General features: G+C 50.1%; 1 protein-coding gene across 9 annotated transcripts in view; it reads left to right on the top strand.

Moving 5' to 3' along the window:
• The window catches only part of ZMYM4 (zinc finger MYM-type containing 4), a 1,284,131-nt gene that overhangs the window by 714,626 nt on the left and 552,047 nt on the right, over nucleotides 1-17,458 (top strand). For all 9 annotated transcript variants that reach the window (XM_086956525.1, XM_086956522.1, XM_086956517.1 and 6 more), the window contains one exon: nucleotides 16,241-16,405. In XM_086956525.1, coding sequence (XP_086812651.1) covers nucleotides 16,241-16,405 — 165 coding nt within the window. The remainder of the gene's footprint in view (nucleotides 1-16,240; nucleotides 16,406-17,458) is intronic.

The following is a 17,458-nucleotide window of genomic DNA, read 5'->3' as shown; positions in this document are numbered from 1 at the left end:
GTACAGTTGATTACTATGTAGATTACTTTAGTAGTCCCAGGACTAGATCTTAGATTCAGTCCTGGGGTCTAAGCTGAAACCAGATTAGCAAAAACTTTGTTACTGTAGTGAATTTTCAAGAATATAAAGCTTTTTTAAAAGTTCACACTAAGAAACTTTTCAATGGAAATCTAACAATGTTATTCAATCGGAGAAAATTCAGGTTGCAGGTAAAGTACGATCGCGTTACTTTTGTAACATAGCACTGGTCTCCTAGGGCCAGAACTGGGGTCTTAACTTAAAACAGGTAGGTAATTGTGTTTCAGTATTTCGAGTGATTTTTAAAGAATATTTCAAGTTTTCAAAAGTAGACACTTAGAAGAAATTTCATAGAAAAGCAGACCATGGGTTCCTATGGAGAAAATACAGACTACTAGTAACCCCGCTAGGGATTACTTTTGCAGTTCAGAACTGGGCTGAAAGGTACAGTACTGGCTTCTTCCCTGATCACAGGTGAGTACTTCGGAATTCGTACTTTGGCTGATTTTATGTGAATATTTTCAGATTTCAAAGCTTCACACTTAGAAAATTTTTGAATCAAAATGAGTCAATGTTCTCCAATGGCAGGTAAGTAAATTACCAGTTTCCAGGTTAGTACTCGGTTGGTGAAGTTAAGGTTCTGGGTATAGACTCAGGGGTCCCCCATAGTCAGGTAAGTACAGTTAGTTCACTCCCAGCGGCACAGGGGCGGCCGGGTGCAGAGGTAGGTAGGCCCAATGATATCCAATGAGGGAAGGGGGGCCTTCGGTTGGTGGCTGCTGGCTAGCAGGCCACGCGGCCGTGGGAGCTGGGCTCCTGGTCACTTGCTCAGGGCAAGGGGGGGGGGGGGGGGGGGGGAATAAGGTTAGGACACAGGGGTCACAGCCAGCGGCACTCGGGCGGCTGGGTGCAGGGTGCTTTTGAGCCGTCGGGCGATCAATGTTATCCAATGGGAAAGGTCAAAAAGGACCAAAGGCTGCTGGCTTGGGGACGGAGGCTCTCCAGGGGCAACCAACACTTCGAGAGGTAAGTTGGGATCTTGGAGCACAGGTAGGTACCCCAAAGGGGCTGTAGGGCACCGGGTGCAGGTGTGTCTTTGGGTGTCGGAAAAGCTCACCCTCGACTGGTGGCGGTTGGGGTGGCCCCTGGTTCTGAGTCTGCAGGCCTCGGCTGGTTTCTTCGAGGAGGGTCTTTGGGCACTGGACTTCGGGTCCCAATTGCTGGGGGATGTCCTCGTGGTCTTGGTTCGGTTGGGCCCGGCCCGGGCTCGGCGGGTGCAGAGTGGGCTGGTCCGGAGCTTCTTGGATGGCACCAGGTGGGTTGTTTCAGCAGAGCCTCTGCTGATGGGAGTCCCAGTCTTCAAGAGAGTCAAGGCAGGCAGGTCCTCCGTTTGTCCCAAAGTTGCTGTCCACTGGAGTCGCCGGGATTAAGCAGGAGCAGGTTCCAGGATCGACAGGCTGGTAGGGCTGGGGCCAAGTCAGTTGATTTCGTCCTGTTAGCAGCTGCACGGCAGGTCTTCTTCTTCTTCTGCTTCTTGATCTTCTTTTCGTATCGGGATCTGAGGAAGGAAGGTTCAGGGAGCCCCTAAATACTGAATTGAGGGGCGTTACAGGTAGGGCAAGGACAGGGACCAATGGGTCCCTACCCTGGGGTGAGTACACACCCTTGCCTGCTCCTCTCGTGTGGGAGGGGGGGGGGGGTGGGAGCGTAGCTGTGATTGGGCAGGGCTCCCCATCTTCAAGATGGCCAGAGCCCGAGGTCATGCTTCACCTAGTCTCCCCCACCTGAGGAGTGGGGTTGGCACAGGCTGGCACACCCCCCTTCCTGACATAGTTTTTCCCGCCAGTCTTCCCGCCAGAGTAGGGGGCAGGACTGGTGGGGGCTGGTTGCTGGGTACAGCAAATGGTCTAGAGAAGCTCACAGAGGCGGCATGCCTTTGAAGCTTGCCCCTGCCCATCTTGGGGGAGGAGACCTAGATCCTCGCCCAGGATGTGCATTGTTGCATGCCCAGTAGAGCGGGGCTCTCCTACCCAGGGGTCCAGCAGCATGTCTGCTGTGTGGCAGCCTCTGCAGCCACTCAGCCAGACGTGGATTGTAGCTTAGGTTTTCAGGGGGCATCTATAAGATGCCCTCTGGTGCATTTTACATTAAATCTCACACTGGCATCAGTGCGGGTTTAATGTGCTGAGAAGTTTGGTACCAAACTTGTCAGTCTTCAGTGTAGCCATTATGGTACTGTGGAGTTCGTAATGACAACCTCCCAGCACCATATACTCTTAATGGCATCACTGCACTTACAGTGCCCAGGAATGGTCTGGGTACTGTAGGGGCACAGGGCTCATGCACCTGGGCCCACACCACTGGCATAGGGCACCCAGCTTAGAGGGGTGAGTGATGTATGCCGGGGCAGTGGGTTTGTGGGCATGGCATACAGGGATGTGTGACATGTCGACTGTTTGTTTAGTTATATACCTAGGCACTCACCCTGCCAAAGGCAGTGTGTGGGTACCCAGGTACAGGGCCCCTAAGGATGGCACAATAAGTGCTGCAGCCCTTAGGGGTCTTGTCTGGTCACCATGCCGTGGTTACTTAGGGTACCATTTACTAGGGGGTTGATAGGTGGCCAGAGATGCCAATTGAGTTTTGTGTCAACACAGTTTTTAGGGAAGGAACACAGGCCCTGGGTACCTGGTTGGTAGGAGCCCAGGGCACACTCAGTCAAAGCACATCAGCAGTCAGAAAAAAGTGGGGGCATAAAAAATGCAAGAAAGATGGCACTTTTTCACAGACTCCCTTGACACGACATGCAGTAGAAAATCTGAGGGCCTGAGCCTCTGGGGAGATGGTTCTAGAGGGTGCTGAAGCCTGATAGGCTGGAGTTTAGACTATATCTAATGACTTGGAAGAGCTAATAAAGTGACACGTTTTTTCCTATTGATTGCTATGCTACTGTACTTCCTATGGAATTTTTTAGCTGTGCTATTATATAAATCTAACAGGATCCCAGTCAGACTGGTCAGTAAAACATAATGACACCAGCAAAAAGTGGGGGTGACCATGAAAGCAAATACTACTTTCCTGCACAATGGCATAGAGAATAAAAGCACCTCTAAATAGTAGGGAAACACATGTTCTCTTCCACCAGTCTGGCACTGAAATTGATCTGTGCTAGCTGCCTATTAGGCAGATACACTTGTTCCCTTATGAACTCTGTAGCTTAGGTACAGCTATTATGGAGGTATTGTGCACCGCTCTTACTCAAGCCATTCAGGATGACTGCGATGTGGCAAAATTCTAATTTTTGTGAGAATTAGATACTTTTGATTGCCTTGGTCAGGCGATAGGTACCAGTGTGGCACTTAAGACATACCTGGATTAGATCTACAGGCCTCCAGAGATGTCCCATCTTCTTTAATGTGCATTGCCTTGCATGTCTCCTTCCTATTCATTAATAAAGCAGAGAATGCCATTGAACACTTTAAAGACAGCAGGGTCACAGTGCACTACTCCGGTCTTTCTGCCCCAATGTGTCAGTTCTTCCGGCACACTTCCAACCTCCTGCCCCACCCTAGTCTGTGGCTCTGGAAACAGGAAACGCAAAGGCTATTGAGAAAGTGGGGAACATCGACAATAGATCTATTTGCAACACGCCAGAATGCAAAATGTCGAAACTTCGCATCCAGGCAACTAGGGGAAGGGTCCCTGGGGAATGCCCTTTGGATAAGCTGGTCAAAAACATTTGCTTACTCTTTCCCCCCCGAGACTTCTGATACACAGAGTACTCAACAAGTGCAGAACCAGCAACATGACTCTTTTCTTGGTGGCACCCCAGTGGGCCAGGCAGACCCGATACTCAAAGAAAATGGAAATGGCACAGGCGGCACCCCACAAGTTCGGGAAAAGGAAAGACTTACTCTCCATGCAAAACGGAGAAGTACTACACCCAGAGCCAGAGAGCCTCAACCTAGCAGCATGGCTCCTGAAGACATAGTTTGCACACCTGAAGTTACCTGAAAGCACCCTGTGGGTACTACGAGAGGCAAGGAGACATCGCACACAAAGGTGCTATGTGGCAAAATGGAAGAGGTTTACACAATGGTGCAGCAAGAAAAAGCTACACAAGAAGATGACCAGGGAATCAACGGTGCTAAGATATCTCACACACCTGCTGAAAGAAAAACTAAGTTCATCCTCGATAAGATTACACCTAGCTGCGATAGTAGCCTACACAAGAGGAAAAAAAGGGAAGAGCTTCTTTACTTCACAGATAGTAAAAAGATTCCTGGAAAGGGCAAAGAGGAGCGCTCCACCAAAGAGGATGCCACCACCGGCATGGAACCTCAATTTAGTCCTAACAGAGCTCATGAAAGCGCCCTTTGAACCCATTCATAAGGCCTCCCTACAAATGCTACCAATGAAAACAGCCTTCTTGGTGGCAATCACCTCGCTGCGCAGGGTGAACGAACTACAGGCGCTAACGCTACAAGAACCCTACATCCAAATACACAATGATAGGGTGGTAATGAGAACTGACCCACACTTTATGCCAAAAGTGGTGTCAAGGTTCCACATCAACCTGACAGTGCAAATGCCAGGCTTCTTTCAGAAACCGACCACAAGCGCAAAGAGGGCACTGCACACTCTAAATGCTAGAAGGGCAGTAATGCACTACATGGAAAGGACCAAGGAACACAGGAAGACAAAACAGTTCTTTGTGTCCATCGCAAGCAGTTTCATGGGTAGACCAGTAACAAAGGGAATCATTGCACGATGGATCGCACAAACTATACAATTCTGCCACAGACAGGCACGGGCCCACTCTACCAGTAAAAAAGGGGCAATGATAGCCTTCCTGGCTAACACACCCATTCAAGACATATGCCTGGCGGCAACATGGGCTTCAGTGCACACGTTCACTAAGCACTACTGTGTGGATATACAAATGAACAAGGAAGCACAAGTAGGACAGAAAGTGCTTCAACATATATTCAACAACGAACGCTCATCTTCCACCCAGCCGCCACAAACATAATAAACCGCTACAAAGTCTATGCACAGCATATTGAATCCAGATAGATTCACGCTGCAAAACTAATAGTTTCTTACCTGTTGGTGTAGTTTTGCAGCTTGAAGATCTTTCTGGATTCACTAGCGAGCCCACCCACCTCCGCCAGAAAGATGATGCTGGAGAAGCAGGTGGTAATACAAGGACAATACAGAAACAGACACCTTGAAGCACAAAGCGGATAAATCTGTTACTTGAAAAGAAGTACTGAACATTGCCAAAGGATTCGCAAACAAGTACAGAAAACTAGAAAAAAGAATCCGAAGATGGCGCCCAAAGGTAGGAGCTTCTGCAGGAAGCGTGCCGACATCACAGGAAGTACACCAAAAGGTGGGACGTCGACGCCCACCTGGGCGACGAAAAAAAAAAGAAAGAAAAGACTATGATTCGGGACCCAACCACTAAACTGCGGAATAGTGCACAGCATAGTGAATCCAGAAAGATATTCAAGCTGCAAAACTACACCGACAGGTAAGAAACTATTGGTTACATGCTCCAAATGCTGCGCCATCACTGGTGCACAGAACCCGTAGAGATGCTCCATGTACCAGCATTGCACCAGTGGTGAACCCTTGTGTGCCAGCAATGCCTTAGCAAAACGCTGTCTTGTGCCAGCAGTGTGTTAGTGAACAGCGCATACGTGCCAGTAGGTAACCAGTGTACAGCTCCCAGCCTCTCGTGATTCACCAGTGACCACAGTTACTTTTCCATAACGCAAGAGTGGACATCCCCCCTGTGGCCACCGGTACAGCAGTGGACTTGGCGCTTTTGGTTGCACTGCGCAGATAGACGTCTGACACTTTTCTCTTCTGCCTGTGCTGGATGAGGGAACATATATGTGGCCAGAACTACACTTCTGGATAGCTCGCATGTGCTAACACAGCACAAGAGGATGAATCTCTTCTGCCAACTGTCCAGCGGTGGACAGCTCCCTTGTGTCCGCACTGCACCTAGTGGACATCTCCCTTGTGTCAGCACTGCACTAACTTTGTTGCTGCTGCACCTCCAGCGAGTAGGAGCTCTTAGCATAGCGCCTTATCTCACTTCAAGCTCCTTATAAGAGCAGCGCGAGCTAGGCGCTGGGCTGCATGTGATGATCAATGCTTTTTTAAACTGCACTGTGGTTGACTAAGAATCTGCAGCTGCAAGGTGTGCTTTTCAAATACTTATGCTTCGTTTTTGTGTGCATTTTGTATTATAATTTTGGGGGTATATTGGCAGGCAGAATTGTGAGCCTTATTGCCCCTCTGTACTTACCCGGTCCGTCCCCGTTCCGCCACGGCTTTCTGTGCCGCTTGAACGAAGGGACGTGACTCCTCCCACTTGCTGCCTACAAAGGTGCCGGAGATCAGCCGCGCTCAGTGAGAGCAGCGCGAGCTAGGCGCTGGGCTGCGTGTGATGATCAATGCTTTTTTAAACTGCACTGTGGTTGACTAAGAATCTGCAGCTGCACGGTGTGCTTTTAAATACTTATGCTTCGTTTTTTGTGCATTTTGTATTATAATTTTGGGGGTATATTGGCAGGCAGAATTGTGAGCATTTTTGCCCCTCTGTACTTACCCGGTCCGTCCCTGTTCTGCCACGGCTTTCTGTGCTGCTTGAGCGGAGGGACGTAACTCCTCCCACAATCTGCATCACTTCATGGGCACTCCCCTATTAGTACAATGTGTATCCGGCTGCGCTGCGGGCGGGCGCGCCGAAGGCGCGCCTAAGGCAAGCCCGTCTGCGCCCGGTTAGCAGCCAAGGCCAGTCATGCTGCCGGTGCTGGTATAGCGGGCGCCTGGATCGCCTGGTCAAGGGAGGACCTGCTATCTTTCGATCTGGCAGGGCCGTGTAAATTCTATTCACCGGACGCAGGGCCAATGCCCAGCCCGATCTAGTGTCCAGACTGTGGGAATTTGTGGTGCTACGCGGGCGCCTCCCAAGAGGTCAAACCAAAGGCATAAAAAAGCCAGCCTTGTAACCGCTTTAGAGCAGGATTGCTGAACTGTAGATCTATGATAAGGCATGCAAATGACATCTGGCTGCTATTAGAGAGTCAGGAATGGGATGCTTTGTTTCTAACCAAAACCTGGCTGAATGAGCATTATATGACCGCCATTGCCCTAGCAGTACCTGACAGCTTTAAAATGTGTTTCTCTAACCGGGAGGATGGCAGGAGAGGTGGGGGGGATGGCCCTCATTTTCAAAGAGTGTCACACCCTTACATCGGCCCTGCTAGTCACGATTCCGTGGGTAAAGGGCTTACATTTCTGCCTTCTAATTAACCCCCAAGTGGCTCTAGCTGGGTTAGTTATCTATCGCCCCCCCCTTAGATTGCACAGAATGTAGTACAAAGGCACTAATGGACATTATTGTCCAAAGCTCTCTCTTGCATCATCATTTTATGGTAGTAGGAGACTTTAATATGCATATTGATAGACTGGATAACTTACAGGCGGAGCAGCTAGTTGCCTCATTGAGCGCGGCGAATTTGATCCTATCCACTAGGGGATCGACGCATAGAGCTGGCCATACGCTCGACCTGATCTTTTCGAATATAAATTGCCTGTCAGTGGAAGATGCACAGCCTCTGATGTGGTCAGATCATGCATTAATCCCTTTTGTGGTAATGTTAAAAGGGATTGGGCTGGCTAAGGGGAAACGTTCCTTCTTTCAGAGGCAGTGGAAAAAGCTCACCCCGGAGATCATGGTCCCAGTTCTGGCTCGTAACCCCCCACAGTTAACCACAAATGCTAGCAAGGATGCTCAGGCGCTGAATCAATGGATAGGGGACATGGTGTCGCAGATTGCTCCTGCCAAGCGGGCAATGTCACAGAGGGAATCTCCCTGGGCCCCGTGGTTCTCTGCCGAACTCAGGTCGGAAAAATCAGACTGTAAGAGGCTGGAGCGCATCTGGAGGTCAGATTACTGCCCTTTAGCCAAGGCCCAATACAAAGAAGCCATGAGTAAATTTCACAAGTCAATGAAAAGGACCAAGAAAATGTTTTTTGCATCTTCATTTGAACAAGCAGAACACTCAAGTAAAGAGGTTTTTAAAACCCCGCTGCATAGAGGGAGATTTTCCTGTCCATAACACTCTGTGACGACATATCAACTTTCTTTGACAATAAAATACAGAAAGTTTGATTCCTTTGTTCCTTCGAGACCCACTGTAAAGGCTGATTCAACAGCCAACGGCTTATGTTTAGTGCCCCTTGGCCAATTTCAGTTAATATCACTGGATATGGCTAGGCAGGAACTAAAGCGATGTAAATCAGGTTCGCCAGACGACCCCTGTCCACCAAAGCTTTGGGGGTTGATGGTGAATTCAATCGCTCCTACCCTGCAGCAAATCTGGAACACCTCCATCAGTACGGGAGAGTTCCTGGAGGGCTGGAAGCATGCTACGCTCCTTTCCTTGAAAAAAAAGCCGAATGGGGACCCGGAGGACTTAAACAACCTCCGCCCAATTTCTCTACTGGCGGCACCGAGTAAAATGATAGAGAAACTGATCCAGCGACAGTTAAATAGTTATATTGAGGCCAACAATATACTACATGAGACCCAATCGGGGTTTAGACCCGGTTTTAGTACCGAGACAGCTCTGATCGAGGTGGCAGAGTCAGTGAGGTGGTCGATGGATTCAGGGGACTCATCTATGCTGATGCTCCTGGATCTGTCGGCCGCTTTTGATACGGTCGACCATGGTAGACTGTTACAACGGCTCGCAGCGATTGGGCTTCAGGATCAGGCTCTCGGGTGGCTACTTTCTTACTTATCCAATAGATCGCAGAAGGTGGCGCTGGGGGCGTGTTCCTCAAAGTCTAGGGGCCTGAGCTGTGGCGTTCCGCAGATGTCGGCACTAAGCCCTTTATTATTTAACATTTATTTGGCCCCGCTCTTCACATTAATTGCTAACTGGGGGGTCACTGCAATATCTTATGCAGATGACACCCAGTTGGTTTTTCCCTACTCAGAAGTGTCAACGGCAGCCTTTGCTAGCTTTAAGGGCTGTCTCGGTGACGTGGCAACCTGGATGAACACGAATAAATTAAAGTTAAATCCGAATAAAACAGAGGTGATCTTTTTCGGGAATGGTACTCCTCCCACGGCAGAGCTTTGGTGGCCCGCGGAGATGGGGCCTGCACCTCTCCCTAGTCATTTAGCAAAAAATGTAGGGGTTAAATGGGACAACAGTCCATCCTTTTCTTCCCATTTTCAGCAGGTGACGGGGTTCTGCCTTAGTAAACTGAGGAACCTGCGAAAAATTCTCAAGCTGCTGCCAGAGAATTGTCGGAAAACGGTGATCCATGCTACAATTACATCTACAAATTTACATAAGTATCCCCTAAGGAATTATTTCTCAATTATTTCTTATTTATAAATAGTCACAGCACGTGAGCATATATTGAACAATACATGGGATTCTTCTCAAATATCATTATTTATTCTGATCAAAATTCAGTATGGCAACAACAATACTACTAACATTTTCAAATCTCATTGTAAGTAGTATAAAACATCTTTTGCTTCAGACGAAGAATATCGGTCGGACTGTGGCGGCAGCGTCTACCTCTTCTAGTGTACAACTTAGGATACACAGACGTGGATAATTGAAAGTTCCGAACTGAGTTTGGTCGACGATTGGGAACACCAGCTCTGTGAATGATATTTTTAGATGCTTGGACATTGAGATCCACTTGGCGTATTGAAACTTCCGGCTGGGAGTATTAGGGTTGTGCAACGTTTACGTCCTGAAGATGGTCCTTGGGAATTCTTAAACCAATATTGGACCGAAACGTCGACGTTTAAACATCGATTTGCTCACAAATGCACTTTTGTGTTTTTTGAAACGTTTAAATGTCCTTTTGAAAAATCTGTTATGTATGGTATTTTATTTGTCCATGCAAATGAAGCAAAAGATGTTTTATACTACTTACAAAGAGATTTGAAAATGTTAGTAGTATTGTTGTTGCCATACTGAATTTTGATCAGAATAAATAATATTTGAGAAGAATCCCATGTATTGTTCAATATATGCTCACGTACTGTGACTATTTATAAATAAGAAATAATTGAGAAATAATTCCTTAGGGGACACTTATGTAAATTTGTCAATATTGTACCCAGTCCTCGCGGGATAATTGGGTGGCTCTGTGTTTTTTACAATTACATCTAGGCTGGATTATGAGAATGGCCTATATATGGGTCTCCCGAAATACCTGATCCAGCACTTGCAAACCGCGCAGAATGCTGCGGCTAGGCTGCTAAAGCATATACCGTTTAAAGACCACGTTGCTTCACACCTTCGCTCATTGCACTGGTTGCCGGTGACCAGCAGAATAAAATGTAAGGCTCTCACGTTGGCTTTTAGAGCTTTACATGGAAACTGTCCACATTATTTAAGATCTCGGCTGCCTAAATACTCCCAGGCTCGCTCTCTCCGTTCGAACTGCTGGGTCGTGCTGCTCGAGCCGCGAGTTAGAAGGGCTCGACTGGGTGGCCGGATGTTTTCGGCAAATACGGCTCGGCTCTGGAACACCTTGCCACCGGGCCTCCAGAGCGCATCCTCGGAATCCAGTTTCAGAAAGCAGCTAAAATCTTGGCTCTTCAAAACAGGAAAGTTAGATACCCTTTTCCCGGGGTTCTTAGCTCTGTTCTGCTCCTACAGCGCCGGGACACCTCCTAGTTGAGGTAGCTGTTCGCGCTATACAAAAGTCTGTATTATTATATCTGAAGGAGACATGTTAGTGATAGATTCCTTACCTTAGAATATCCCCAGGCGTCAGACTGGATCTGGAAATTTTTGCGTAGCAATACCTCTGCGCGTCGGTAGGCGTCGTCTGCGGCTCCGCGTCCGTCGTCTGCGTCGTTAGCGCCGGAATGACGTCGTGGGAGTACTTTGACGCCGCCCATGTGCGCTGACGTCAGTTCTTCTTTTTTCCGCGCCAGCTAGCGCAGATCCGGAGAAGCTCTACCCCTAGTCATTTTGTGACTAAACTTTGATCTTTTTGATCACTCTTTTTCTTCGAGTCTTCGACTCTATCGGTGCCGGTAGGGATGCCCGGGTTCAAGCCCTGCTCGAAGTGCGACTGACTGATGTCGGTCAAGGACCCCCATCGCCGGTGCCTGAAGTGCCTAGGCCTCGGCCATGACGATCGAACCTGCTCCGACTGCCGGGCCCTGATGTCGAAGGCAAGGCGGGAGCCGTCCCGCAAGCGGCTCGAGCTGCGGCAGTCGGCCCCGCGCCACTCCAGGTCCTGTTCCCGGTCCCACGGGAGGTCGAGGGACAGGTCGCGAGGTCGGAGTCATCGAAGCTCCGAGAGTGGACACCGGTCGTCAGGCTCTAAGTCCTCAGGTAAGAGGCATGAGAGGTCGGAGCGACGTCATCATTCCTCCGACCCACCCCGACGCTCGCACGATGCGGCCGGGGGCTCGGGCGGCACCGCCCACGCGGCTCCGCGGGAGTCGCAAGCATCGCCGCCTGCCCCACACCTTCGGGTCCCTGGGCACGGCGCGACGCCAGAGGAGATCGAGCGGTACCTCATGGCCATGAGGTCCTTCCCTCCTCAGTCGGGTTCCATGGCGCCTTCGAGCCCAACGGTCCCGACCAGAGGCCCTAGCGGGTCGGGTGCTTCGGCTTCGACGCTGCCGGGTGCTTCGGCCCCGGTGCCGGCGGCGACTTCGGTCCCGGTGCCGCAGGACCTCACTGGATCCGCTTCCGGATCCGGGTCGTCGCCGGTCGACCTTATGACCTCACCGGCGCCGGCCCCACGGGTTTCGCGCCTGCTGTGGACGCCGTCCCCAATGTCCCCTACAGTCCGCCTCTGGCGACGGAACGGCGCCGCTGGGCGCCGCTTCCGACGGTCTTTGGAGATTTTTATTTCCACAAGGAGGCCCGTCTACTAATCCTGTTTTGCAGGTTACGGGTGACGAGGAGGATTGGGAGGGGTCTGAGGACCCTCTGGCACTGGAGTGCCAGTCTCAACAGGACTGGACATATGAGCTTGGGGAGGCCAGTGGTCTTGACACATCGCCAGACACTGTATTTACCTCCCCTCCGACTGTGGCTTCGGAGGAGGGGTCTACATATAGTGTAGTGTTGACGAAGGCAGCCAAGGCCTTACACCTTGAGCTCCCCGTCGCGGCCGTGAGGACTAACCTCCTCACAGAGGTCCTCAAACCTCAGTCAAGCTCCAGCGAGCCTCTGCTGCTGTTCAATGAGGCCTTATGTGACGTTCTTGTGGACACTTGGTCCAAGCCCGCCACAGGTCCGCCTGTGGATATAAACGTGGCCAGACTCTACCGCCCAGCTCCGGGCGACCCATGCTTTTTGTTCACTCATCCTACCCCCGAGAGCCTGGTCATCCAGGCCTCCAACTCCCAGACCGCATTCCCGTCGGCTCCGCCCGACCGGGAATCCAAGAGATAGGAACAGTTCGGGAAGAAGGTGTTCTCAACTGTTAGCTTAGGGCTGCGGTCTGTGAATAACGCCTGTCTCTTGGGCCGCTACACCCACACTCTGTGGGACACGGTTGCAGAGGTGCTGCCACAATGCCCGGTGGAGGTCCGGGCTAAACTCGCCCAAACCCTTGCGGAGGGCCGAGATGCAGCACGTTATTCTATCCGGTGTGGGCTGGATACAACGGACTCACTGGGCAGGGCAATGGCAACAACGGTGGTGGTTCGACGCCACGCCTGGTTGAGGTCCGCCAACTTCTCTGCTGATGTCCAGGCCACACTCCTGGACATGCAGTTTGATGGCCCTCGCCTCTTCGGCGACAAGGCAGACCATGCGCTGGAACGTTTTAGGGACTCCAGGGCTACCGCCAAGTCCTTGGGCCTCACGACGCCACGCCAGGAATCGGGTGCCTTTCGCTCCTTTCGTGGCCACGGAAGGGGCGCCCCCACACGTGCTGCCAGCCACGCGCCGCAAAATGTTCAACAGCGTGGTGGCGGCCGTGGCAACCGCTGTGGCGGCGGTCGGGGACAATGGCGAGGCCAGTCCACACCTCCCTCCACAGCACCCGCCTCAAAACCTTCCGAGTTTTCAGGCCCATGTGACGCCTGTGGGAGGCAGGGTTTGCCATCACCTCTCCCACTGGCGCACTATCACATCGGACAGGTGGGTTCTGAAGTTCGTCCGAAGGGGCTACTCCCTCCCCTTCGAGGCGACCCCTCCATCCATGCCACCGCGTATAGGGGGATCACTTGCAACTTCTGCAAGAGGAAGTCACGGCCCTCTTGGCCAAGGAGGCCATCGAGCGCGTTCCTGGGCCAGAAGTAGGGTGTGGATGTTATTCCCACTACTTTCTGGTACCCAAGAAGGGCAAAGGGGGTCTACGCCCTATCTTGGACCTGTGGAACGTCAATGGCTCAGGTCCCAGCTGCCCTGGACCCGGAAGACTGGCTGGTAGCGTTGGACTTGCAGAACGCGTATTTCCACATCTCCGTCCTGCCGGCCCACCGACGTTACCTGCGGTTCACGGTAGGCCAAGAGCACTTTCAGTTTACCGTGCTCCCCTTCGGCCTTACCAGCGCCCCACGGGTGTTCACGAAGGTGATGGCGGTTGTCGCAGCTCATCTGCGCAGGTTAGGGGTGTCAGTCTTCCCCTACCTAGACGACTGGTTGTTGCAGGCGGGCCACCTCCAGACTACGGCCGACCACCTGCATTTGCTGGGGTTCTCCATCAATGTGCCGAAGTCACACCTGTGTCCCTCTCAGAAGCTCCTCTTTATCGGAGCGGTTCTCGACTCGGCGGAGTTTCGGGTTTACCCTCCCGAACAGCGGGTTCGGCATATACAGGCTCTGATTCCCATCTTTCAGCCGTTATCCCGAGTCTCGGTCAGGTTGACACTGCGGCTTCTGGGGCTGATGGCTTCCTGCATCCTTCTGGTGCATCATGCCAGGTGGCGGATGCGGGCTCTGCAGTGGGACCTGAAGTTTTAGTGGGTCCAGCATCAGGGCAACCTTTCCAATCATGTCTTGATCTCGGAGGACACTGTGAGACAACTGCAGTGGTGGCTCACGGACCGCGACTGGGTCAGTGGCAGATCCCTCTCCCTACCCCACCCAGAGCACGTAGTTGTGACGGACACGTCCCGCCAGGGCTGGGGAGGCCACATGGGAGAGGCGGAGATCAGAGGCCTCTAGTCTCCGGCGGAGTCCCGGCTCCATATCAACCTTTTGGAGCTGTGGGCGATTCGTCTAGCACTGAAGGCATTCCTCCCCACTGTCCGGGGGAGTGTAGTGCAGGTGTTCACAGACAACACCACCGCCATGTGGTACTGCAACAAACAGAGCAAGGGACTCACATCTGAGTATACCCTTCCACGCTTGGGGTGGACAAAATATTTAACAACAAGGGGTGGTGATGGACAGAGTTTCTGAATTAAGCAGAATACTCTCACCCAGTCAAGAGATCAGGGCTAGATCCAACACCGGTTTTTAGCTCACTGCACCATCCCAGTTCAGAACCTGGCTATATGCAAATTAGTCTGTTCCTGTCCCAGTGCATGATGGGAACAGGGCAAACCAAACTACCAAGCCAATTCTTACACTAGGAAGGAAACAAGCTTCCGGGGACCGGTTTCTGGTTTTTCAGCCGTCGTCGGCCCGGCTTGCTTGAATCCTGATGGTGCAATGAGCAAGGGACTCGCATCTGAGTATACCCTTCCACGCTTTGGTGGACAAAATATTTAACAACAAGGGGTGGTGATGGACAGAGTTTCTGAATTAAGCAGAATACTCTCACCCAGTCAAGAGATCAGGGCTAGATCCAACACCGTTTTTTTTAGCTCACTGCACCATCCCAGTTCCGAACCTGGCTATATGCAAATTGGTCTGTTCCTGTCCCAGTGCATGATGGGAACAGGGCAAACCAAACTACCAAGCCAATTCTTACACTGGGAAGGAAACAAGCTTCCGGGGACCGGTTTCTGGCATTTCAGCCGTCGTTGGCCCGGCTTGCTTGAATCCTGATGGTGCAATGAGCAAGGGACTCACATCTGAGTATACCCTTCCACGCTTATGGTGGACAAAATATTTGACAACAAGGGGTGGTGATGGACAGAGTTTCCGAATTAAGCAGAATACTCTCACCCAGTCAAGAGATCAGGGCTAGATCCAACACCGTTTTTTAGCTCACTGCACCATCCCAGTTCAGAACCTGGCTATATGCAAATTAGTCTGTTCCTGTCCCAGTACATGATGGGACCAGGGCAAACCCAGGGCATACTCAGACATGAGTCCCTTGCTCACTGCACCATCAGGATTCAAGCAAGCCGGGCCGACGACGGCTGAAATGCCAGAAACCGGTCCCCGGAAGCTTGTCTCCTTTCTGGTGAAGAATTGGCTTGGTAGTTTAGTCTGCCCTGTTCCCATGATGCACTGGGCCAGGGACAGACTGATTTGCATATAGCCAGGTTCTGAGCTGGGATGGTGCAGTGAGCTAAATAAAGGTGATGGATCAAGCCCTGATCTTTGGACTGGGTAAAAGTGGTCTGCTTAATTCAGACACACTGTTCATCACCACCCCCTTTTCTGAATCCGCTCTGTTTTTCAGGCACCTAAACGCTATCCGTAAGCATTGCCTGGACTTAGTGCACAGTGCCTCATCATAGGTAGACACTATATAGTGAGACAGTCTCCTACAATTTATTTGTAGCATGTGGTACTGTAGATTCCCATGAACCTCCTCCATCCGGCACGTGAAACCAGCAGTGACCTCATATTTATAATACCTTCTTACTACAACAGTACTTACTAATATGTCTTCAACAGTACACTGAACTTACACCATTCACCCACTGAGCAGAAAACAATCTGAAGTGGAGACTTTCTTCTAATGCCTTGAGGGTGAAGGGCTGAGTTACAGTTTTGCTCAAATGCAATTTGATGAAAAACTGCAAATGTCGAGCCACTCATTTGAAGGCAGGAGTAGGCAGAGCATGTAAATCTATAGCTCCACACTTTACAAACCGATGATTACAGGGTATGTAACATTTTCCTTTCTGTTGTCTGAGATGAACTTCAAGTTCATTAGTATTTAGCTGAGAGTATCAAGGGAAAAATATTCAATATTATATTTACTGTGCTTTTGTGGATTCTATTTGACGTTGTTCTTACCTCTGTAGTTTAACCTTCTGCTTTCTCATGAAATTTTTTTTCTTTAGTGAATCCTGCGCCTGTGCAACCTTCTCCAGCAGCTCCAGCTCCTGCTCCAGCTCCAGCTCCTGCTCCCATGCGGAAGGATTCCACTCCTGTGATAGCCAATGTGGTGTCCCTGGCTAGTGCACCTGCAACCCAGCCTACAGTGAACTCAAGCAATGCTTTACAAGGTATCTTTAAAAATGTGCCCTCACTGTATTTTGTTTGTTTACTCCTACCAGATTGATATTCCTGTGTTCTGAGTTTGGGCACCTACAATGACGTGCAATTTACCACTGCAGGTTTGTGAATCACTCTTTTCCAGCATTGAATACTTAATGGATTTACCTGAATCTAAGATGACCACTTGCCTTCAGTTTACCTTTTTGTTACCCATTGGAAAACAAGTCAAAAAGACTTAGAGGACTACTAAACATATTCTCTAATAAATGGCGAGGACGTCTGGACACACATTGAAATATTAAAATGTCCTTTTAGTGAAAGATGTTGGTGCATCAGTTCAGTTTGACTTCTGCATCTTGCTTGTGACATACTGTCCTCCAAGCATTCCCCATTGAACGTGACTTTGTACATTAGCATTTCATTACTACAAGTGACATTCCAAACAAAAGGAAAAGCATTCTCAGACCACTAGTGTCTCATCCCCTTATTTTATCACTGAAGGTCGCTGTCAACTTCTGACACAGAAGGTAGGCAGTATCTGTGTCTTTTGGCTTTTGAAAGCAAAGTTGTTAATTTTCCATTAAGCACCAAGCTGAAAAATCTTATCCAAGAACTTGTTTGGAGCTGTGTGAGGTATGTGGGATAAAGGAAGATTTTCACCACAAAATATATTTAACTCCACAAAGCTTGGCACATACCCTGCAATTGTGACATCTATAGGACTGTCTTCAATAAAACCCAGAATAGAAGAGGTTAGCTGCTGCAATTTGTAAATACTGAATCTCCTTGACCGTTATTGGAGAAAAGTTCAACAAAAGCCAAAACATGCCAATTGAAACTTTCCAGCAGAGAAGTTCCTGTAACAGGTGCCTCCTCTAAGCCACGTGCAACTCCCACCAAAAGATCCTTTCCACTTGCCTGGAAGGTGCATACTTCTGGTCAGGGTGACGTTTCATGGAAAAATTCAGTGTCACATAACCTTTGAAGAGATCTCGCCACCTACCATGTCTCCATCTTTAAGTAAGTAAATCTAAGCGGGGTGTGGAATTTAATAAAATATC

This window comes from Lissotriton vulgaris, chromosome 2_1 (genome assembly GCF_964263255.1).
Source record: "Lissotriton vulgaris chromosome 2_1, aLisVul1.2, whole genome shotgun sequence".
In the NCBI taxonomy this organism is placed as follows: domain Eukaryota; kingdom Metazoa; phylum Chordata; class Amphibia; order Caudata; family Salamandridae; genus Lissotriton; species Lissotriton vulgaris.
The sequence above is the reverse complement of the archived record's forward strand: the minus strand, read 5'-3'. Positions and strand labels throughout refer to the sequence as shown.